This window comes from Dipodomys ordii, unplaced genomic scaffold (assembly GCF_000151885.1).
Source record: "Dipodomys ordii isolate 6190 unplaced genomic scaffold, Dord_2.0 Scaffold98, whole genome shotgun sequence".
Classification (NCBI taxonomy): Eukaryota; Metazoa; Chordata; class Mammalia; order Rodentia; family Heteromyidae; genus Dipodomys; species Dipodomys ordii.
In genome coordinates, this window is record NW_012267314.1 from 9,101,175 (window position 1) to 9,125,925 (window position 24,751).

Sequence of the window (24,751 nt, forward strand, 5' to 3'; positions counted from 1 at the left end):
CTCACCGCTGCCGGGCTGCGGGGACAGGGTGGACACCGAAGTCTGGCCCATGGCTGGGGGTCGCAGGGCCAGATCCGGCGATCACGAGGCTCCTTCAGTCCTCCGGGCATGGGTCCCTTCCCCGATGGCTTTCCACGGGTTCATCCCGGCCCCGGGACCGAGCTCGCTGCCCGGATCCCCCGCACCTTCTCCCCCGTGCGCGGGTCTCCCAGCCCGGCCGGCCGCAGCCCGGCGCGGAGGATCCAGCCCAGCGGATGCCTGTCATTCCTCTATGCAGATTAGCTGGGGTCAGGGGTCACGGGGAGAGGAAAGGGGGGCCAGGGCGATAGGCAGGGAGGAGGGGAGAGACTCGGAAACGGGGTGTGGGGGGGGAGGGGTGCTGAGAGACCCGCACCCCGTCAGGGCAATGGGAATTCAGACAATCACTGTACTCCTCCCCAACCCCAACTTTAACTTCAAAGCCAAGTGAGCCTTTAGGTGTGAAAGAAAAAGAAAGTACTTAGTCATGGTACTTCACTCAAGAAAGAGGGTTTCTTTCCAGTTAGTTCCTTCCTTATATTGTATGCAGTTATTTCGATAATGTTAGACAGAGTTTGGCCAGCACTAGCTCTGTGAGGTATGTTTTCCTTACTTAACAACAAAAAAAATTATCTTCCTTGTAACAAGTACAACAACCCAACATAATGGCCTCAGGATAGACGAGGAATCTCAACTGTATGGTGTGAAGTCTTTCTTCTCTTGGCTCCCATCTTCTCTATTTCCAAGGAATCACTGAAAACAACAACTAATTTACGAACTACTATGCCCTGAGAACCCTATGGAAACAAATCCTATTATAATTTCCCACTAATTTTTCATTTTCTTAAAAATATGAGTACAAACTCATGTTTGGGCTTACCTACTGATGACACAGCCAATGGAATGATGCTCCCATAAACATGTCCGTTTCATGAACATTTAACAAACTACACTTATCACTTCACACACCTTAAAAAAAAAAACAAACTTTTTCTTTGTTGTAGTAGGATTTGAACACAGGCCTGAGCTTGTTTAGAACTTGAGCCATACCACCAACCCCAATGTGCACCTTTGTAATGCATACATTTCACTAAGCAGTTAAAAATTAGAGAAAAGTGCAGTATTATTTAAGCCAACTGTCAGCTTTCATCTTAAAGTTTATCTGAGACCATCAACCCCAAAGTACTCTCTGTTGTAAGGAAAATCCTTTCCCCCAAAACCATGATCAGGGATCTATTTCCTTTTGTTCTCCTTTCTTTGTGGCATGGTTGCAGCAGGCTGAGGATTGAACAGTTCTGCCCTGAGCTGGGCCCCTAGGCCAAGAGAGCACCATTTTCTAGATAAAACTGAGGACTCAAAACAAAATGTGAGTTCTAATTAGGACAAAAAATTTAATCCTAAATTTCTTTTAATGTTCAAAAATGTTGTGCTTTGTGAACACATTCTGCTTGGGAGTTCAGCAGTGAAAGTAAGCAGTTAGGAGGGCTGGCTTCTTCTTGCTTTAAGTCACCTTAAAGTTTAAACAAATAAATAAGTAAACAAAATAGTGAATACAAGTTTAGAGGAGGGAATGTCTGTTTTATTATTCCTCCTACTGACAAAGGAGGGCACTGAGCAGAGGTAATTATACAGTAAATCTCGAATACACATTAAAAATAGAAGCTGGGTACTGGTGGTTCATGGATGTAATCATAGCTACTCAGGAGGTAAGGTCTGAGGATCATGGTTCAAAGCCAACACAGACGGGAAAGATTGTAAGACCCCTATATTCAGTAAATCACCAAAAAGTAGGAAGCAGAGCTTTTGGCTCAAATGATAGTGTGACAGCCTTGAGTGAAAAAGCTAAAGGACTGTGCCCAGACCTGAGTTCAAGTCCCAGTACCAACAGGAAACAAACATGAAAGTGGAGAAGAGAATCTTTTTAAAATTCATAAAAGTTAAACAATCTCAATATTTCTATCGGTACTTTCTCTCTTCTTCAAATTCTTATTTCTAGCATCATAGAGGATGCTCTATAGTTCTGGTTTTTATTATGTTTTTATTTTTAGAATTTGCTTCATTTATCAACATTGACCATAAGAACTTTTTATGATTTTCCTGATTAATATACTCCTTCATGATTTTCTAATTACTATATTCTTCAATTTATTCTAGCCTGTTCTGGGATTGGTATAATCTCTGCTCAGGTTACACAATTTTCTCCATGACTCTTCCAGTTCCATTACATTATCTTTGAAGCATGGCAAGCACAGTGTACGAAGCGTGCAGTAAGGTTCCTTACAGAGGTGGGACAGCTATTTTACTTCCAGGAGGTCTGGTGGGACTGCTAATGACAGAAAATAACCAAAGAAATCCTTAAATCTCATTTTGAGGTCAAAGCCATAAAAATTAAGGATTATCATTTGACAAGAGTATTTTAAGATAATTTCTCTTCCAAATTGACTTACACTTGACATTATTAGCACTCACAGTTTGATAAACAGTTCTGGGTGTTACTCTCATGGGTTTACAGTTGAATGCTAGAAGCTTCAACATCATCTGAAAAATATGTACAATTCTCTGCATATTACCTCTTTCCAGGGAATTTATTAAAATGCTAAACAAAGCATGCACTGGTAGCTCTTGCCTGAACTCCTAGCCACTCAAGAGGCTGAGAGCTGAGGACTGTGGTCCACGATACTGTTCTCTCATATTAACCAGCAAAAAAATGTACTAGAGGTGTGGCTCAAGTGGCTACTTTTGAGAGAGAAAGCTAGAGGAGAGAATCCAGGACCTGAGTTCAAATGTGAGGGTGTGCATACATGTGTACACACACACACGCACGCGCGCACACACACGCGCGCGCACACACACACGCTAAACAAGATTAGTACTAATCTGAAGATGCCATCTATTTGTATTTGGCATTTATCCTGTTGGGCCCACTCTTTGTTCTGGATTTCTAAACCGATCTTACCTAGTTCTATGCTGGTAAGTGCTTAATCACTGCTTTGGGCAGGGGCTGCAGGAAGGTAAGAGGCTCCTAAGGTCAATTTGTGATTTGTACTGGCAAATTTCCATGACATGAATACATAAATACTCCTACCATGGCTGACTCAATAAACTACCACACAGCTAACAATACTGATGTCAACTAGCTTGTGAAATTCCTTGAAACTGAACAGCTTGGCCCAGGAACCTGAACGAACTGCTTCTATCACACAACTACTTCTGTGTGGCATGGTGTGCTGCCATTCAGTTATACCATGACTGAATGAGGAACAGTTTATATCCAACCTTCCTAAAATAGAAAAGAATCCACTTACTGATCCCCCCCCCGCCCCACCCATTGCACAGTCTAAATATTTTTCAGTCCTTGGAAAAACTGTGATTTACTTCCAGGAAGAAGTGAAATTGAGGGGGTAGCTTAGACAAGAGTTTCCCTTCCAGAGATAGTACTCAATTGTTTCTACAGCGTTTTACCCTATCACACAGATTTCACTGGCTATTTATTTTAGCCATTTGGGGAACCCAAAGTGACGCTCATCCTTGGCTATGGATGGAAGCCATTATGTAGACATAACCTTTACCAATAAAGATATAACTTCACCAATCTTGACTTTGTGAGAAAGGCCTTTCCTAACAGGGCAATCTCCAAATTTCATGCATGCAGTTTGGTAGCTTAGACAGTACTGATCTTGGAGAGGGAGAAACACAGATGCTGGGAAGGCTAACCCTAGGGCTCTCTGCTCAGACCCCACTGTGAGACACCATCTTGGGCTTGGGGGGAGATGGGTCATAGTGCATGGGGGAAGGCAGGGCTCCATAGTTCCAGGAGATAAGATGAGTTATCAAAACAGCAGAGGTCTGGGAAGTGGCCATGTACAATCCATGAAGATTATATTAACTAACACTCATTTCTGCACTGGGCTGTGAAAATCTGGCAAATTGATGGCATTTCTTTGGGTAATGGGAATTGTAGACTTAGGAAACCTTTTCCTAATGGAAAGGAAGAGAATTTAAACTTAGTCATTTTTCCAAATAGGATTAAAAAAATCAGTTTGTATTCTTGAGAGAATGGTGAAAAGAAATAAAATAAACACTCAATGTATCTAAAAGCACGGTTTTAACTAATGATGGCTGTCCATCATCTACCATTACCTGATTTCCTCAAAAAGGAGAAAACTATCTTTTCTCTCTTTCTCTGATAAAGTTGTTAGAGCACGTTTTTTTATGACCCCATCCCCAGGATGACGTTGGACCAAAGGATTTTGCTGGTGGACTGTAGAGCACATTCTTTTTTAAAGTGTAAGACAAAATGTTCTAATAATCTGGATATATATGCATATGTATAATACATATTCAGAAACTAACATATTTAAGTGTTTAAGTAGGTTTTTTTTTTAATTCTACAACATATTCCAGTGGTTTTTTTTTTTTTTTTAACTTTCTACTTCTTCAGAACTTGGCTACACTTTGTAAGAGGCGGCCTAGTTAGGAAACTATGACCAGTAAAAACAAATAGTCTTTACCGGATTTTATACTTGCAGTGGAAGTTCTGCATATATAACTAGAGTTTAGTTTCCTAAAGCAGTTGTAACTAACTGCTTATTCCATCCTCCTTTTTTTTTTTTTTTACAATTTCTGAGCAAATGCATACTTTTAATATAATGTTAATAGATAAAAGGGCAAACCTAACTTTGGACATTTTAGTTACATTGAGGGTCAGGAGAAGAGATTCCACATTCCATCAGTATTAGAACAGGAAACAAACCTGTAAGACGAGCTTTTCTTTCCTATTGTTCTCATATTTTTATATGATTTATTTCCTGAGTTTCCCTTCTTCTGCTCACTCAAGCTAACAGGATTAACAAAATACCTTGCCTCTGCCCAGCCCTCAGCCAGGCTCTGCTCAGGGGAGGGGTGAGGCTCTTTACTGCTTACTTAGTGATTGAGCTGACAATTGGAAGATTTACTGAGGAAAATAAAGAGCTCAAGGGGAGGTGCTGGAATTTCCTTTTCAAAAAAAGAAGAAAGAAAGAAAACAACAAGACTTTCCCTCCAGCCTACAGAGGAAAACTATCTCTAAGTTTTTTTCATCAACAAAACAAATTACCCATCAATAGGATTTCAAACTCTTGAGAATTGCTATCGAAGTCACAATCTTTAATTCATGGGAAAAAAACTGCATAGAGAACAGTCTGTAAAGACATCTTATTAAACTACTGCCTGTTTACATATAATAATTAAAGTCACCTATTAATTATTATTTTAATAATCATATCACATGCATTCCTAACAAGATGTCTGGCATAAAAACAGGGCTCAATGTAAGCATTATAAATAAAATAAATACTAGGAGGGGATGTGGCCAGAAGGGAACCTTACTGTATTGTTGGTGGGAGTGCAAACTTGTTCAACCACTTTGGAAAGTAGTATGGAGGTTCCTCAAAAGACTCCACATAAGAGCTCCCCTATGACCCAGCAATCCCACTTTTGGGCATTTACCCAAATGATCACAAACAAGACCACTACCAGCACTACTATGTTTATTGCAGCATTATTTACCATAGCTAAGATATGGAACCAACCCAGATGTTCCTCAGTAGATGAATGGATCAAGAAAATGTGGCATATATATATATATATATATAATGGAATTCTATGCCTCCATCAGAAAGAATGACATAGCCCCATTTGTTAGGAAATAGAAAAGCTTGGAAAAAATTATATTAAGTGAAGTAAGCCAGGCCCAAAGAAACATAGGTCTAGTATATGTCTGGGACAAGTAGAAAAGGTCAAAAGCTATATACATATGACCAGACAAGATGAAGTTAATCTAAATGAACCCCAAGATAGGGACACAAGTGTTTTTTTGTTCTTGTTCTTGTTTCTAACGTATTTATAAGGTACCATGTGATTTTTTTTTGTTGCTTTGTATGTCCATCCCCCACTGTATAACCCGTTTTCACTATATTTGATGTTGGTGTAATTTGGGGAGGGGAAGGGAAAAAACAAAATGTTTAAATAGGGATACAGGTGGACCCATTGCAACAATGAGATGTAGAAGACACTATATTGAAACAAACTTTACAATTTGGGGGGGGGGGTGGAGTGTAGTTGTGGAGGTGGGAGGGAAGGGATGGTAGGGGAAAGGAGAAGGCAACAATGCTTGATAGGAAATGTACTCATTACCTTGCTCATGTAACTGTAACCCCTCTGTACAATATTTTCACAACAAAAAACTTATTAATAAATAAATAAATACTACATTATCTCCTCCATGGGAGCAACATAGGAGCATCTTCAAATATGGACTGAAATCTCATTTGGGAATAGATGCATGATTCGGGCAAGCATTGGCCAACACCAGCGCAAGAAGATATCAAACTCCAACAGTGATTGAATTTGTCAGCCCTTCTGTGCACTGTTCATGTGGTCCTTCTTCAAATAGGCTTGACTAACTGCCATGACAGGCGCTGCCATGACAGGGAGATGGAAAACCATCTCTGGAGTAGTTCACACTAGGGGTCCTGCATGGGGAAGGGAAGGTGGGGTTGCAGCTTTCTAGTAAAGGGATTCTAAGACTGAGGACCCTGGCAAGTCTGGTTGTCCAGGTGTTAGGATACACAGTGGGGCTGGCTCTGAACTTGACTCAATCCAAGTCCTTCCCACACAGACTTTGTGGCTTATTCTGAAGAAATGTTAGGATTGTGGAAAGATGACCATCTGATACTACGTGATCAGCATTACCTCTATTTATGTTTCCAGCTGCAGATTTCTGAGGAACCCATTGCAAGGAACCAGTGCCATGAGTCCTGATGGATGTGGAATACACCCATCACTCAAACTGAGGGTCAGAAAACTCAAGAACCCTAAGACATCCCGTGATACCTTCTGTTCTTGATCCCTGTCCTACTCCTACCTCCACCCTGCTCCCAACCCAGGCCAGGCACCTCCTAAACCTGCATTCCATCTGTGATACCTCATCTTGATTGTCAACTTGACTGGCTCGAGAAGCATCTAGAACATTATTATATGGCATACCTCTAGATGGGTCTGTGAGGATGTTTCCAGAGAAGATTAACCAAGGCAGGTAAGACCTGCACCAACCAACTGATCAAACTTGATGATATGGATATTTATGATAAGAGAATGGGAATCAAGAAATGCCAAGCCCAGGGGCTGGGAATGAGCCTAGTGTACACGAAGCCCTGAGGTTCTATGTTCAGTGCTGGGGGGGGAAATAGCAAATACACATTGAGTAAACACTAGATGATAAGAAAAATCTCCATAAAATTTAATCCCTAATATTTGACCATCATGCAATTAAGTTAGAAGCTAGTAAGGAAAAACAGAGTTAAAAATAGAAACAAAAAACTCTCCTACATATTTTTGGAAACTAACACAAACACCACATTTAATAACAAAGGAAATGAAATTATTAGTTTTGAAGTTCTTCAGGACTAAACAGCTAAAAAAGTTCTATAAAACATGGATGAAGCTAGTGCAGCAGACCGAGATATAGTTAAAATTTTAATAGTATTTGTTACAAACAAAGACATTTTTATTGAGAGAGGAATGATGTAAGTATTGAACTACTGAAGCTAAAAGGGGAAAGAAAGGATTAAAAAAACAGAAGAAGGAAACAATAAATATAAAGGCCTTGATAGAATAGGATTTAAAAATTCAAGAGATCCAGGTTCATGCTTTCATTCATGCCTAAAAAAGTGAGAGGTAACTGCAAATATTAAGGCACGCCCAGCATCTATGAATGGAAGAAAATGAACTGGAATTTAGGTGAAGGAAATTTAAGATAAAAATCAGAATTACTTAGTAGTTATAAATATCACTACTAGTAAGGTCATTTAAAGCTTACTATTTGTCATTCAGAGATAAAATACAGATGTATTTTTAGATTTACTTAAATCCCTTTCCTTATTAAAGAACTCAGCATCCAACAATGAAAAATGATGAGAAATTATTCACTGCTTATTTTAATTATCACTAAATATGGCTCTGTCTTATTGTTTTTTTATTTGTAGTACAATCTTATCTTTAAAACTCCAAGTAGCTGGGCACTGGTGGCTCATGCTTTTAATCCTAGCGACTCAGGAGGCTGAGATCTGAGGATGGTGGTTCAAAGCCAACCCTTGCAGAAATCCCTGTTGAGACTCTTATCTCCAATTAACCACTCAAAACCTGAAAGTGGAGCTGTAGCTCCAAGTGGTAGTGTGCTAACCTTCAGCAAAAATAGCTCAGGGACAGCGCCCAGGCTTTGAGTTCAAGCCCCATGACTAACAAAACAAAAAACATACAAACTTCCAAGTAACATTGTATGGGTATCACAAGAAAAACAAGTCGTTTCTTATGCTTTGCAGATTTAATTTCAACTACTCTCTACATTTACATCTCTTGAATGGGGAAATAAAATGATATAAGGTTAGTTTCTTAAAAGAAAATATAGCTTTTATTTTTAAGAATGCAAATGTAAACCGAGGAAATGCCTTCAGGCGAAACAATCCTCTATGGAGGGGATGCATACTGGAGAAGCTTTGTAATATAAAATGGATTTTAGTAACTGTAAATTACTTCTCAATTAGGGAAAGCTGACACATTCTCCAGACAGGTGATAAAGAAGGGAGCTGCAGACAGGGAGGCGGGCAGGCAGCCTGCAGGTGTTCTGACTTAATCTTTCACCAAAACAAGATTTACTCAGGGAGAAATCATGTAATCACACAATTAAGAAACAGACACACAGAATGTGCTCAGAATATTGCCATTTTAAATCTAATTTTCAACCTCAATTTCACCAAGGAGCTGGTCTCCAACTTTGAGATGTGCTTCCAAGTTAGAAAAGGGCCCAATGGACAATACCAAACAAACAAAAATTACCTGAAGCATTTTTATTTGCCTAATCATTGTTATACCTAAAGGTATTTGTTTATTAACAGCAGGAGAAAATGCTATCGATTTTGCTTTGCTGCAAATATTCAAAAAACCCACATCAAGCCCCAATGATTTTATGTTTACTCTTGATTACTTTTTTTCTGAGAAAGATGTTTATTAGCATATTTTAGTTATACCAGAGGGTGACATTTCCTTAATATGGTACCCAAAACAAATTCACCTCTTCATCTTATGAACCAAGGACACATTCAGTGAATAATTTTTTGAGTCAAAGTTGCATGTAGCACTCACCCAACTTTATTATACAATGGTCAATAATGACATGGATTTTCCACGTGTGTCTCCATACTAAATTGTGTGTGTGTGCTTGTGTGCATATTTTCACCTAAGGACCATGTCACTTAGATATCAAGTCTCCTGTACCCTTCGTACATTTTCATGGCAACCTCCTCAGTGGGATTTATATCCTATATCCTCATTTATCATCCTCACTGGACTAAGTATCACTTGGAAACTAGGTCTTACTTATCACTGTCACACCAGCAAAATCAGAACATGGCTTGTTGCTTAGTATTTTATATATGCAGCTGGCTGGCTGGCTTAATGGATGGGTGGGTGGGTGAATGGATGGAAGGATGGATGGATGGATGGATGGATGGATGGATGGATGGGATCTGATGAGTATCAAAGCACAATTTATATCTGTAAGTACTGGGAAAAGAGGAAAAGGAAATGGAGGATGTTGTAGGGACAGGTTAACAATCACATCGAGTGTGAGTGTTCATGTTTCAGGATGCATAGGATTTGAATATTTTCATGAACTGAATGTTTTCATCATCACATTCACTAAATCCATACATTTCAGTTTTCAGTGGACTCAGTGAAAGCACTACTCATTTTTCATCCTCAGCTAACTGGCCGAAAATTGCTCAAAATTGATTTTGTTGAAACACAGCAAGGCTAAAAGCTAAGTGCGTGAGTATTCATTAACTGATACATCACTGCAAGGACCTGGAGAGAGGGCTCTTTTACTCTGCTTTTGGAAGAAGGCAACATTTGACTAAGATAGTACAATATTTCTTGATGTTGATGGGGTGATAAAGATGTTGACACGGCCCCACTGTATCCACACCATTGTGTAATTTCTTCTAAAAAGAGGGGAAGGCCAGGCCCTGTGACTTTCTTCTAATCAACAGACGATGGTCAGTTGGGCGTGTGATGTAAGGGGCTATCCTGCTAGGAGCTCCTTGTCTTTCCTGGCTGCTGTGTTGTTAGTGAGCTCCCAAATGAAGAAGACTAGAGGCAGAGCACAGAACAATGTCTGGTTCACTGCCAGTCACAAGCTGACTCGTCAGCTCATCATTCTGCAAGGAAAAGAATGCTGCCAGCAGCCCTATGAGCTGAGCAGCAAATCCTTCTCCAGTCACTCTTAGGTGAGATCATGGCCCTGACCAGCCAACCCTTGGACAGCAGCTTTGCGAAAACCTGAAGTCCTAAGCGGAGGACCACACTGAACTGTACTCTACTGTAAGCCATAGAATCTGACAGACAGTACTATGTTGTGTTATTGTAAGCTACTACATTTATGGCAATACCTGTATGCATTGATAATTTTTTTTGGTCGGTCATGGGCTTGGGCACTGTCCCCGTGCTCTTCAGCTCAAGGTGAGCGCTCTACCACTTGAGCCACAGCCCACTTGGTTAACTGGAGATAAGAGTCTCAAGGAGTTTCCTGCCTGGGCTGGCTTTGAACCGCGATCCTCAGATCTCAGCTTCCTGAATAGCTAGGATTTCAGGCATGAGCCACCAGTGCCCGGCTGAAATGATAATTAATATGATGGGTATGATCTAGATTACATGAAAGAAAGGTCTACCAAGTAAAAACAGAAATCTTGAACATGTAACTGATCATTAAAACTAAACTGCTAATCCAGATGCCAGTGGCTCATGACTGTAATTCTAGCTACTTAGGAGGCTGAGAGCTGAGGTTTCAGGTTCAAAGCCAGCCCAGGAAGGAAAGTTTGTGAGACTCTTATCTCCAATAAACCACTAAAAATCCAGAAGTGGGGGCTGGGAAGGTGGCTCAGTGGTAGGGCGCTTGCCTTGCATGCATGAGGCCCTGGGTTCAATTCCTCAGCACCACATAATCAAAAAGAAAAAAGCCAAAAGTGGAGCTGTGGCTCAAATGGTAGAGCGCTAGCCTTGAGCTGAGGGACAGCACCCAGGCCCAGAATTCAGGCCCCATGACCGGACCCAAAAATAAATAAATAAATAAAAATCCAGAAGTGGAGCTGTGCCTCAAGAGGTAGAGTGCCAGACTTGAGCAGAAAATGCTAAGAGACAGTGCCAGACCCTGGGTTAAAGCCCTAATATTGGCACAAAACAAACAACACTCCCAAAAAAACCCTAAGCGGCTATTAAAGCACATTGTCTAAATACACCTTATTGAAAGAACCTTCGAAGAAAAAGAAACTGAGCATTATAATTTGTTTTAAGGCTCAACTTCAAGTTCCTGTTTAAATTTAAACTGAACTTCAAGAATTTAAGTTTAAAATAGCTTTGGATGTACTAGAAAACCTCCACAGTAACAAGGGAAGCTGAAAGTTTAAATGTGATTTTTTGCTATAAGAAATGCATGTTAAGTTACCCATTTCACATATCAGATTCAAAATCTATGTAGTATAAACTCTTGGATCCTTCCTACTACCCAGTTCCAACTGGCCAAGAACCATTTCAAATCTTTCCTAAAATTAAGAACCCTGACTCTCCCAAGTGTTGTTGAGGATACACAGCAACTGGTACTCACACATTGTGAGTGGGTGTATAAAGTCATAATTTAGAATTTGGAAATTTAGCCTGGCAATTTCTATAAACATATACACCTTTCCTATGACTCAGAAATTCTACTTGTCATTTCTCCAAGAGAAATGAAAGCATGTATCCATAAAAAAAAAAAAAAGCCTGTTCAGGAATGTTCCACTCTATTTTCCAGCCAGGGCCTTGCTATGTTGTCCAAGTTGGTCTTGAACTCCTAGGCTCAAGAGCTCCTGCTACCTCAGCCTCCTACATAGTTTAAAATTTTTTATTTTAACACATGGCTTCATTCATGCTAGGTAAATACTATTCAACTGAACTACAGCCCTATCCTCTACCTATATTTTTAATTTCCACAACCAGGAACAAGTCAAATGTCTAGGAACAGAATGGGTAAATAAACTGTGGTATATCCATTCACAAAAAACAACTTAACAATAAAACATCATGATGTGCTGCTTAGAACTCCACTTGCAATTAAAGGATTTTTTAATCATTTTATGGAGGGATTGAAACCAGACACAAAAGACACACTCTACAATGCCACACATGGAGCTTTAAAACTGGGAAAACTACTGTCTATTGAAGGAAATCAGAACAACACTTGTCTCTGATTGGGGACTGACTGGGGGAAGAGGGTCTGTTTATTATTATTTGTTCTTTTTAAAATTTTTATTCATTTTTTATTGTGAAAATACTGTACAGAGGGGTTACAATTACATGGGCAAGATAGTGAGTACATTTCTTATCAAGCATTGTAGCCTCCTCCTTTGTTTCCCCTTCCCATCCTTCCCCCCCCCAATCCTCCCCACCCTTCCCCACCAAAGTTGCAAAGTTCGTTTTCGACAGAACAACTTGTACTTCTCATTGTTGCAACAGGTCCACCTGTATCCTTATTTAAAGGACTTGTTTTTCCCCTTCTCCTCCACAAATTATACTGACATCAAATACAGTGAAAGCAGGGGTTATACTGTTGGGGAGGGACATACAAAGCAACAAAGAAATAATCTTATAAATGCCTTAGAAACAATCGCATGAAAGAAAAAAAACATTTGAATACATATCTTAGGGTTTATTATTTGTTCTGATAAGTGGATTATACAGATGCATGCTGGTGCCAAGACTCATTGGTTCTCTTAGAAGTATGTGCACTTGTTTTGCTGAATGTAAATGAAACAATATTTTTAAAGTAATAAAAGAGTAATCACTCAGACTTGGTTTGAACTTATAATCATCAAGCATCCAAAAATCTTTAGGGGCTGGGAAGGTGGCTCAGTGGTAGAGTGCTTGCCTTGAATACATGAGGCCCTGGGTTCGATTCCTCAGCACCACACAGCAGAAAATGCCGGAATTGGTGCTGTGGCTCAAGTTGTAGAGCACTAGCCTTGAGCTGAAGAGCTGAGGGACAGCGCCCAGGCCCAGAGTTTAGGCCCCACGACCAACAAAATAAATAGATAAATAAATAAATAGGATTTCACTGTGGTCAATCAAGTCTGTGTTCATTTGTAATCTAGCAGTTAGTTTCTTGAATCTAAACTTGGGGGTGAACATGTCTTTTGTGCTTATCTTTTAATGGATCACAGAAAGCCAATAGACACACACTTTCCCATTTTTCATTAAAAATGGTATGCTCATCAGCTGGAGCCCAGCAAAAAGCCAAGAAATCTTCTATTCACCAATGTGTTGAGTATTCTATTCATTCATCCACAAATTCACCTACCTGTGTCCTCATTCAACACAGAGATCTCAGAAAACACTGGAACAGATGACACCAAGATAGAACCATGGGCTTGAGAGAGTCCTCAGTTTACAGAGAGCAAGCTGAGCTTCAGAGGTAACTCAGCTGCTAAAGGTCAAAGCAAACTCTCGGTCTACACAGGGGAAGACTGACTGCACATTCCAAGACACAGCCTGTCACAGTCTTGGGACCTGTTGCCTCCACTGCAGTTTGGCCTGGGAAAGAAGCCAGTGAACGCACTTTATCCCAGGAGTTACCCTTCCCTCCACGGCTGCTTCTTGCTTTCACATGGCTCCCCCTGAAATCAGCTTTGCTTAGCAAGTTCCAGTGGTGGAATAAAGGAGTCTACTTCGCTTTTGATGGAGATTCAATTTTTGCCACAAACTAAGAGAAATTAGCCTATCTGTTGCCTCCCTGTTTTCTCTTCTCCCTCTCACATGGCAATCTGTAGGAAATATCTTTGATGGAAGCTCCATTTGGTTATAAATAACAAATTCAGATTAGGAACAGACTCTTTTTTTTACAAAAAAATCAAACTCTAAAGATCTTTCTTATCTATGGAGAGATAAAAACTGCTTTGTGGCAGGTGCAAAGTAAAGAAGTAAATTGGAAATATAAACAAAAGTAAATCATAGCCAGGTGCTAGTGGCTCACACCTGTAATCCTAGCTACTCAGGAGGCTGAGATCTGAGGATTGAGGTTCCAAGCCAGACTTGGCAGGAAAGTCCAAGAGACTCATTGCCAATTCACAACCAGAAAACTAGAAGTGGCATGCTGGATCAAAGTGGTAGAGTGATGGCCTTGAGCAAAAGAGCTCAGGGACAGCAGCCAGGCCTTGAGTTCAAGTCCCATGACTGACCAAAAAAATGTAAATCATAAATGGAAACATAACATAGCAATCCTTTTCTCCTCTTTAGCTTTATCTAGCAAACTGTATCCATGCACTGTGCTTACCACTTCAGATTTCCCTTCCCAGTGACACATCTGGGGAAGGAGATAAAAGCAAAGAAATAAAAATTACAGAGAAAACCTATAATCAATAATATATTCCATATTATATTTTGTGATGTAAATGATTACTATCTTATTGAGACATAATTCATAAAGCATATCATTCCCCCATTTAAGTGTGCAATTGAATACTTGTTAGTATAGTAACCACCACTATAATCAAGTTTATATTTTGTTCACTGCAGCAGAAAGCCATGTCCAATTAGCATTCCTTTTCTACGCACTCCCCCCATCTCTGGGCAACCACTAATATTTTCCTTCTCCAGAAATTTGCCTATTATGGACATTTCATATAAATGGAACCATACATTTTATTCTCCTATTGCTTTCTTTCACTTAACATGATGCTTCCAAGAATCATCCAGTTTACATGCATGCATGAATATTTTGTTTTTGCATTTAAAAATTATTGTTCTTAAGTAGTTGTACAAAGGAGTTTTAATTGAATATGTCAGTTTGTAAGTACAATGCATCTTAACCAATCATCATCCCTTTCTTCATTCTTCTCCATTGTATGCATATATTATCTATATTTTATTCACTCGTTCTTCCATTTGGTAGACATCTGTGTCATTTCTGCTTCAGGCTGTTATGAATAAGGCTGCTATGAATTTCATAGGCCAGTTTCTGGAGAATACATGCTTTCATTTCTATTGGGTATATAAGTAGGAATGGAATTGTAAGCCATATGGAAACTGTAATTAATTATTACAGAAAAACTGCCAGCCTATTTCCTAAAGTGGCTATACCACTTTACATTCCCACCAACGTCATATGAGAGTTTCAATTTCTCCACATACTTGTCAACATTTGTTCTTATCTGCTTTTTTTTTTACAGCCATTATAATGCATATGAAGAAGTATCTTATTGTGCTCTTTACTTGGATTTCCTCCAGGCTAATGTTGGTATGCATCTATTCCCGTGGATATTAGCAATTTGTGTATTTTCCTTCCCATTTCTCTTTTATATGGTGTGTGTGCTGGAGGATGAGGGAGAGACTCAGGCCCTCAAACTCTCTCACTTGGCTTTTTTTTTTTTTTTTTTTGGTCGTGGGTTCTGAACTCTGGGCCTGGGTGCTGCCCCTCAGCTCCTCAGCTCAAGGCTATTGTTCTACCACTTAAGCCATAAGTGCCACTTCCGGCTTTTTCTGCTTGTGTGGTGCTAAGGAATTGAACCCAGGGCCTCATGCATGCAAGGCAAGCACTCTACCACTGAGCCAACTCCTGCCCTCACTTGGCTTTTTCTACTCAAGGTTGACACTTGAGCCATACCTCTACTTCTCATGTACTTTCCTGCCCACGATGACTTCAAACCATGATCCACAGATCTCAGCCTCCTCAGTAGCTAGAATTACAAGCCACAAGTGTCCAGCAATTTGTATTTTTTTTTTCTTGGAAGAAATATCTATTCAAATCCTTGGCTCATGTTTAAAACTGTGTCCATTACTATTGCATTGTAATTATTCTTTTAATGTCCCAAATGAAGGACTTAAACTTATGAAACTTATGATTTAGGAAGATGTTTTCCCATTCTCTGGGGTGTCCCTTCACTTTCTTCACTTTCACATCATCAAACTAAAACCTTTGATGTCCAAGTTATCTACTTTCTTCTCTCTTATGTTTTTGCTGTTACATTAAGGAAACCATTCCCTAACACAAGGTGATGGAGAGTTCTACCTATGTTTTCTTTGTATGGTATTATAGGTGTTAGCCCTCACTTTTAGGTCTTTCCAAATTTATTTTTTGTAAAGAGCATGAGGTAGGGTTCCCTCACATTCTTTCTACGTGTGAATATTTACTTGCCTTAGCACCATTTGCTAATAAGATGAGTCTTCAGTTGACTTCCTTGTTAAAAGATGGTATCTCTTACATGTGAAGGTTAATTTTTACCTTCTCAATTCAATTCCATTTATTCCATAATGAACTAGCCCCCCCACACACACACACATATAAATGTACCAGATGGGAAACTACATGAGGTTTTTCCCTAGCCACTAGGAAACTACAAAGCATTAGAATAAAGAGTCGGGAGATTTTCTTTGCTCTGTCTCCATTCAGGAAAGGGATAAAGCAATCACAGTAGAGAAATCCTGAAAGCAAGCTGAAGCGGGCAGGAAGGGCCAGGGCAGCTTCATGAAGCAAGATGGAAAGACCAAGTTACCTACTTTGTAGCAGCTTTACCCAAATCCAGAGGCCGACTTGACAGCGGCCCAAGTTTCTAAGCATGAGTCAGCTTCCTGGGGTGTGCTGGACTGACTGGCCTAGTTTCCAAAGCAACAAAGGTTGTCTGGCACCAGTGGCTCAGGCCTCTAATCCTAGCTCCTCAAAAGGCTGAGATCTGAGGATCGTGGTTCAAAGCCAGCTTGTGCAGGAAAGTCTGTGAGACTCTTACCTCCAATTACCCATCAAAAGAACCAGAAGTGGAACTGTGGCTCAAGTGGTTAGAGTGTCAGCTTTGAATGGAAAAGCTAAGAGAGAAGTGTCTAGACCCTCCCTGCGTTCAAGTCCCAATACTGGCATACACACACATACACAACCACCATCACCACCACCACCAACAACAAAATATTCCCGAAGGGCCCGTGGTGGGTTGGGAGGCCCACCTCTGGAGGCGAGTTGGGAACTCACCCCTGGGAGTCCAAAGGCAGCTCTCCCACTGTGTGTGATCCAGTGAAGCAAGTGCGCCTGCCGTGGGCTGCGGACCCATTTCAACTGGCGCTGGCAGCACCCGGGGCTTTCTTACTGTACAGCAGGGAGCAGCTCATCAGAATCATATAGATCTAATGAAGAGGGTCCCTGCGGAACATCCTGTATTCTTTACCTCCCTGGGGCCGTGCATTCTTGACTTCAAGAAGCAGCTAAAGTGACTGGATTACATAAAGCTGAGTCTTACAGACACATGTGCGCACACACACAGAGTAGACAGACAATCCAGGTGTGGCCACCATGGTTCATCTCGAGGTGGGCATTCAGCCTTCACCAGCATGAGGGTGTGAAGGCTCTGATTCTGGTCAAACCACCTCAGTTCTTTATACCTGACCGGTTATTCTGGAGTTGTGAGGGCCACAGGCCATCTTTGTTTGAATTAGCCACACAGATGGATTCCGGAATCTCTGAGCATTATATTAAAAAAAAAAGCCAAAAACTGGAAACTGATCCAGTTCAGGGGAAATCTATCTTCTGGGTAAACAAAAGCAATGCATACACGTGTTCTCACACATACCCACAGGTAATTCCCACATCCCACAAGGAAAAGCATAGCCTGATTGTCTTCGGATTTTCACTTGAGAAAAGCTGGGCTCAAATGCCTTCAGCCAAAACAATCCAACAGACAAAAGTCAATGAACAGATGTGCAGGTGCCCTGGTCTGCCCCATACGGGCAACAACAAGCTTCTCTCCCTTGGAAACTCATGAACATTGTTACTGGGGATTTTACACTCATTCACAAAACAAAAATCAAACAGTTCGGGTGTGCTTAAAGACTATGTGAAGATCCCAGTGCCAACAGCTTCTCAGTGCTAGCTACTCAGGAGGATGAGACCTGAGGATTGAGATCTGAAGCCAGCCTGAGTAGAAAAATTTGTGAGACTCTTATCTCTAATTACTTTTCCCCTCCCTGCCCAACCCCCAAAAAGGAAGTGGAGCTGTGGCTCAAGTGGTAGAGTGCCAGTCTTGAGCAAAATAGGCAAGTAAGAGAGAAAGAGGCAGGCGTGGGGGTGGGAGGGGGAGACAGAGAGAGGGAAGGAGGCTCTTGCTCGGTCTTATCAAGCTCTCTTGTCCTTCTCGCTTAGTTCTCCATCCTAGCCTTCTACCACGTCAGCCCTGCCTTGCTCTTTCCCTTCCTCTTTTTCTACCCTTTGTTGAATCCCACTTTAGAGACAATCAGATCCATTTACTCCCCCTTTGTCTTTTGTATTTAATTCTCTTGGGATAGCTACCTAGAATTATGATCAACCTCTTGTTAATTAACAAGGCAAGTTGACTATGTGAACCCCCTAGGAAATGCAAAAGACAATCCAACCATCTTCCCCATTGCAAAACACCCACCTGGTCCCAGGCCCTACCTTCCACAGACAATAAAGGCACAGTTTGCAGCAAGTTATGCAGCTTCTGATAGCACCTTGTCTTTAGTGTCCCACTAATATGAGTTTCATTCTTTCATTAATTAGGGAATATTAAAATAGACCCAGAAGGTCACAAATCACTGGGATTCCTCCACACTTTCCCTGACATCACATTTCTCTGTGAAGCACAGCACCCTGTTCCCTCCCCACCCAGTCTCCTGGGGACTGAACCCAGGCCAGCAAGTGCTCTACCAACTGAGCGACAGCCCAAGCCCTTTGTTCATTTGGTTTTGAGACAGGGTTTTGTGCTAACTTGGCAGTCTGCTTTGAACTTGTGATGCTGCTGACTCAGCTTCCTGAGTACCTGAGATTCTGGGCATGCATTATACACCCAGCTTACAGCGGCATCCCCTGAACGGTTCTCCCTAGAACAGCCTACTTTTCTCCCTTCACAGCCTATTTTCTACACAACCAGGGTCATGTAGACACAGCCTGTCCTCTAGGCAAGCCCTTCGTTTGTTTCCCAGCACACATTCAGTGAAAAAGAAAAGATCCCAAATCCTCACCATTGCTTCTAGGACCTCCGTCTGGGTCCTAGTTAGCTTCGACACTCATTTTTCCCTTATACTCTCCTTCACTTACACTTTATAGTCTATGTCGGTTTTATTTATGTTCCTCTGACACACATATATTCCCAGCACAGGGCATTGGCACATGGCGTCCCTTTTGCTGAGACCATCTGCCTAGCTTTCTCCTCCCTCACCTTGCTGAGTCCCAGGTTTCCCTTCAGCTGATAAATGCTAAGGGAGGGCTTCCTTTATTTCCCCCTCCCACCACATATAATTAAACTCATGAGTTATCTCTCTCAATCAACTGCAAGCCCACCAGGGCAGGGACCTCGTTTTGCCTCTTTGTCATTGTGTCCCTAGAGGGGATGAGGGCGTTGCACACTGCAGGTGTGAAGGAATGGAAGAATGGTTTCCAATGATTGCAGGCACTGGGAGAGGACAAAGTCATTGATTAATGACGCCATTGGCTTTGGAGTGAGTTTGCTCAAGATTCAAATAAATTCCCTCAACTGCAACCTGGGCAGAGCATTCCCTATAGCACCAAAGAGGAAGAATGTTCTAGCAGCTAATCCTTAGCACCTGGCAACCTGCTGCCACATATTCAGTTAGTCAATATGGGTCCCTAGCAACCAGATGCCACAGAATGTTCTAGAAATTCATGGGGACCTAGAATAATTCTGTGTTTGGGGGCTTATTGGTTTTTTTTTGTTTTTGTTTATTTTTTTTTACTCCTTGGTTAAAAAATGTTACTCTTGACAAATAAGGTAAAGACTTAACTTTTAGAGCTGTGCTAAAGTCACAATTTAAGATTCTTTACAAGCAAGTCTTGTTCTGCTGTAGGCATTTAAGACTTGGTGACTATGGAGAATACTAATAATATTCACCAGGCTTGTTATTTCAGCACCAACATTACAAAGAAGGGGAAAATGTTGTTTTTACTGTTCCAAAGCTAAGCCTCTAGCACTGTAGTCAGCACGCTGACATTGAAAGAGAGTAAAGCTTTTCTTGCATATTTTCTTTTTGGGCTATTCAGATTTTCGTGCTTCAGAGACATTCCTTGAGAAACATGTTGATGTTTCAAATCCTCCATCTATTTGGTCAAATTGCAAGCTGAGGTCAGAGTGCACTTGATGCTTCAACAAATGTGGAATTCTAATTATGTTCTCTCCTGTTACACATAACCAGGACAGGGAATACTACCTCAATGACAAAACATGCCCATAGAATACCTTCTTCATACTTGAACTTGAAGGAAAAAGTTAGGAGCAAGTAGTCATTGTTTGGTTTCAAATGCATGGCTATGGATATACATTACATCTGACAAATAAAGTGAGGGACATCTTGGATGTTGGTTACACATTCCACACTAGGAATACTGAGGAATGATTAAATCCATCATCTTAAAGTTGATGAGCTTCAAGGAGTTCTGATATGAAGGCTCGATAATTTTTGTTCTACTTGGAGGTTTTAAAGTGGTATCATAGTTTTATAGTATAAAAATTACCACTTATTGACATAGATTTTTCCCTTCCTTCCTTCCTTCCTTCTTTCCTTACTTCCTTCCTCCCTCCCTCCCTCCCTTCCTTCCTTTTTTTTTTTTGTCAGTTGTGGGACTTGAACTGAGGGCCTGGATACTATGCCTAAGCTTTTTCGCACTCTACCATTGTAAGCCACAGCTCCACTTCCAGTTTTCTGGTGGTTCAGTAAAGATAAGAGTTTCACAGACTTTCCTGCCTAGGATGGCTTCAAACTGCAGGTCTCAGCCTCCTGAGTAGCTAGGATTATAGGTGTGAGCACAGTGCCCAGCCTGACATAGATACTCTAACAGTGAAATTCAGTCTGATCTTCAGTATCTTCAGTACCTCATTTGCAACATCAGACATGCCAGACATTCACTGAACAAGACTGTTACAGGACTGGGGTTCATATATTCACACAGAAAAGAGACTAGCAAAAGTCGTGCATGTTATTTTTTCAGGTGTTTATCCTTGGATAAGTATTCTCCTCGATTGTAACATGTTTAGGTAGTCAAAAAATTTTTTTTGTCATTCATGGGGCTTGAACTTGGGGCCTGAGCACTGTCCCTAAGCTGGTTTTCTCAAGGCTAGTGCTCTACCACTTTGAGCACAGTTCCACGTCTGGTTTTCTGGTGGTTCATTGGAGATAAGAGTCTCATGGACTTTTGTGCCCAGCTGGCTTTGAACCATTATCTTTATATCTCAGCTTCTTGAGCAGCAAGGAAAACAGGCCTGAACCACCAGCACCTATAACCTTTCAATCACTTCTTTTATGATTTTTAAGTACTAGCATCATATTAAGGAATGACTTTCACAGACTAATAGTATGAAAGCATAAATGTATCCCTCTAGTACTTTGAATTTGTTTGGATGTACACCTGTAATTTAGCTTTGTATGACGTGAGGTAGAGATCTAAGTCTCCAAATTGTTAATATCACGAACACCCATTAAATAATTTATCCTATACTGATTTAAAGGCAACATAAAATAAAAAAATCATGAATCTATTTATCAAAAGTAGCAAAGATGAGCCCGGTGCTGGTGGCTCACACCTATAATCCTAGATACTCAGGAGGCTGAGATCTGAGGATTGTGGTTCAAAGCCAGCCTGGGCCTGAAAGTCCATTGAGACTCTTATCTCCAAGTAACTACCAGTAAACCAGAAGTTCAAGCCTCACAACTGACAAAAAAAAAAAAAGTAGCAAAGATGGAGGATTATATGTAGTTGCACAATCATTTTTAATGTTGTCAGCAGAAATATTTCCTTTCCTATGGGAAATTCACTCATCCATGATAAAAATCTTGCCCAACACTTTCCTTGCCTTCAACTCTTTCTTTTAATTTTGGAATGTTAAACTTACAACATGAAGTAAGAAACAGCCCTTCCCAACAGTGACTCTAACTCTAAATAAACAACTTATACTTTCTATTAGGAAATCAAAATAATCTTAAAATATCCATGAATTGAAGCAAATGCCATTTAAAAGATACTTGGGTCTAAATACAGTAAAATAAAATAGACTTGAAGGCCATATCATTCTGCAGGATTTCAGTGTACTCGATGCATTCTTAAGAAGATAAGTTAATTTTACTCTCAATAAAATAAGCAAAAATGCAAACAGATAATGGCTTAAGGTGTTAACAGTCCTGTATTCCTTTCTTAAATTGTGTTTGATTCAGAATTCTGTTGGGTTACTTACCTTTAAAACAAAGATTTATTTTTATTCAACAGTTGTACAAAGGGGTTTCAATTCCAGAAATCAGGTTATGAGTAACTTCCCTGATTTACTTGTCTTTAAAGAGGAAAAACTAAAAATCTCAAGCACTTGGAGTAGGAGCCTATTCTTTGTTGAGAAACCTCTGTTGGTAGGCCCAGAAATGAAACGGTATCTCTGAGATGAGCTATGCAGAGGGGCTTGCACAAAGGATCGAATTGTAGTGGACTGCTTCTTTTGAGAGCTTTGTTTCATACCAGTGCGTCATGCAAATAGAACACTAAAAGGCTGCTAGCATTTTAAGCAAAACATTTAACATCTAAAAAGCTAAAGATACCTAGAGGTTTGATGTTTTCAATGGCAAGCAAAAGAGGAAATTAAATCTCCTTATGTAGATTTGTGAGCTACAACCATGCTGAGTTTCTACTTTGACTTTGTTTCTGTCTAGGAACATCATTCCTTTGTGAAACTAAACTTCAAAGTCCACTGAAGGTACATTTATCTTGTCTCAACAAAGACACAGATGAAGCAATTTGTTAGAATTAATTGATAGCACAGAGTTATAATCAATAACTTGAATCCACGAAGGAATGCTACCAAAATATATTAAACTCTAAATGGACTAAACCCAAATGTTAGTTTGAGAATATGAACTGAGCCATTTGTGTGTGTGTGTGTGTGTGCATGCGCGCATGTGCACTCAAATGCATGGACACGCGCACAAGCATCTACTTATATTGAGGCTGGAATTCAGGGCCTCCCTCTCTTGCTTGGTTTTTTCTGCTCAAGGCTGGTGTTATACTACTTGAACCATTCTTCCATATCTGCCCTTTTGGTGGTTCATTGGGGATAAGAGTCTCACAGACTTTTCTGTGTAGGTTGGCTTTGAACTTCAGTCCTTAGATGTCAGCCTCCTGAGTAGCTAGGATTAAAAATATGAGCCACTGGAGCTTGGCAAACTATACCATTTTTATAAAATAGACTGTTTACACTATGATGCTATCTATTGAGTTAAAAAGAAATTCTGAACTAAGCCACCACGATTTTCTTCAAATAGAAGTAGTATTAAATTTAGTTTGAGATTATTCTTATTCTTCTTACAATATATCTCAAAGAGCCAGGAAGTAGATCAGTTAGTAGATACTAAATTTCTCACTAAAATGATGCATCCAAAATGATATACTCACTTCATTATTATATATGCAATATATAATGCTATTAATATAGATAATTCCAAGTAAACTAGGTGCCTACGCCTGTAAGCCTAGCTACTCATGGGGATGAGATCTGAGAATTGTAGTTCAAAGTTAGCCAAAGCAGGAAAGTCTGTTAGACTCTTCTCTCCAATAAACTGTTACTTAAAAAAAAAAAGCTGAAAGTGGAGCTGTGACTCAAGTCAAAGAGTGCCAGTCTTGAGTAAAAGAAAGGACAGTGCCCAGGCCCCGAGTTCAAGCCAACACCCGCCCCCCACCCCGCCACCCACTGTATGTATTGCCATGGTAATTTAGGATGAACTCACCCGAAACATAATTCAATAAGATCTTTTCCCCTTGTTAACATCTTGATGTTCACAAGTAATAAGCATATGAACAGGCAATCCCTAAATGCTACTGTAATAAAGCATCACACACTGGTTAATGTCTCCCTGTTCTATAGGTTGAAGTCAGATCATGGTGTCGGCAGAATGGGATAGGAGAATGTGTTTCATGCCTCTCCTTGGCTTCCAGTGCACTGGCAATTTGTGTGTGTGTGTGTGTGTGTGTGTGTGTGTGTGTGCGTGTGAGTGTGAGAGAGAGAGAGAGAGAGAGAGAGCGCAAGTGTGCTGGTATTGGGGCTTGAACCCAGGACCTGAATGCTGTCCCTGAGCTTTTGTTTTTCTTTAGGCTAGTATTCTACCACATGAGTCTCAGCTCTACTTCTGGCTTTTTGGTAGTTAGAGATAAGAGTGTCACAAGACTTTCCTGCCTCAGTTGGCTTTAAACCGCAATCCTCAGATCTCAATTTCCTGTGTATCTAGGATTACAGGTGTGAGCCACTGGAATCTGGGATGTGCTGGCAATTTGGGGGCATTCTTTGGCCTATAGATGAGTCATCTAGCCTCTGTCTTTAGCTTCACATGGTGTTCATCGTGTGTGCGAATTTCTATTTTTAAAGTTAGCACACCAGTCACAATGGTAATGACCCACACTGAAGACCATAATATCCCTGTCCTTAATATGTCCTTTCTGAAGTTCTGGAGGTTATGATTGTGTGTGTGTGTGTGTGTGTGTGTGTGTGTGTGTGTAGAAGAAACATAGCTCAATATGAAATACAGACCAACACCACACATCCAAGACAGAATCTTGGGTTCTTGCACTTCTAATAATTTTGAAGATGAGAAGGTTGAAATCCTGAAATCAAATAAAAGAGCTTCC

General features: G+C 40.5%; 1 protein-coding gene across 1 annotated transcript in view; it reads right to left on the bottom strand.

The window, feature by feature from the left end:
* Positions 1 to 175, bottom strand: part of Phactr2 (phosphatase and actin regulator 2) — a 102,602-nt gene extending 102,427 nt beyond the window's left edge. Inside the window, exon 1 of the mRNA XM_013027006.1 lies at positions 6 to 175. Coding sequence (XP_012882460.1) covers positions 6 to 51 — 46 coding nt within the window. The 5' untranslated portion in view covers positions 52 to 175. The remainder of the gene's footprint in view (positions 1 to 5) is intronic.
* Between the last annotated feature and the right edge of the window lie 24,576 nt (positions 176 to 24,751).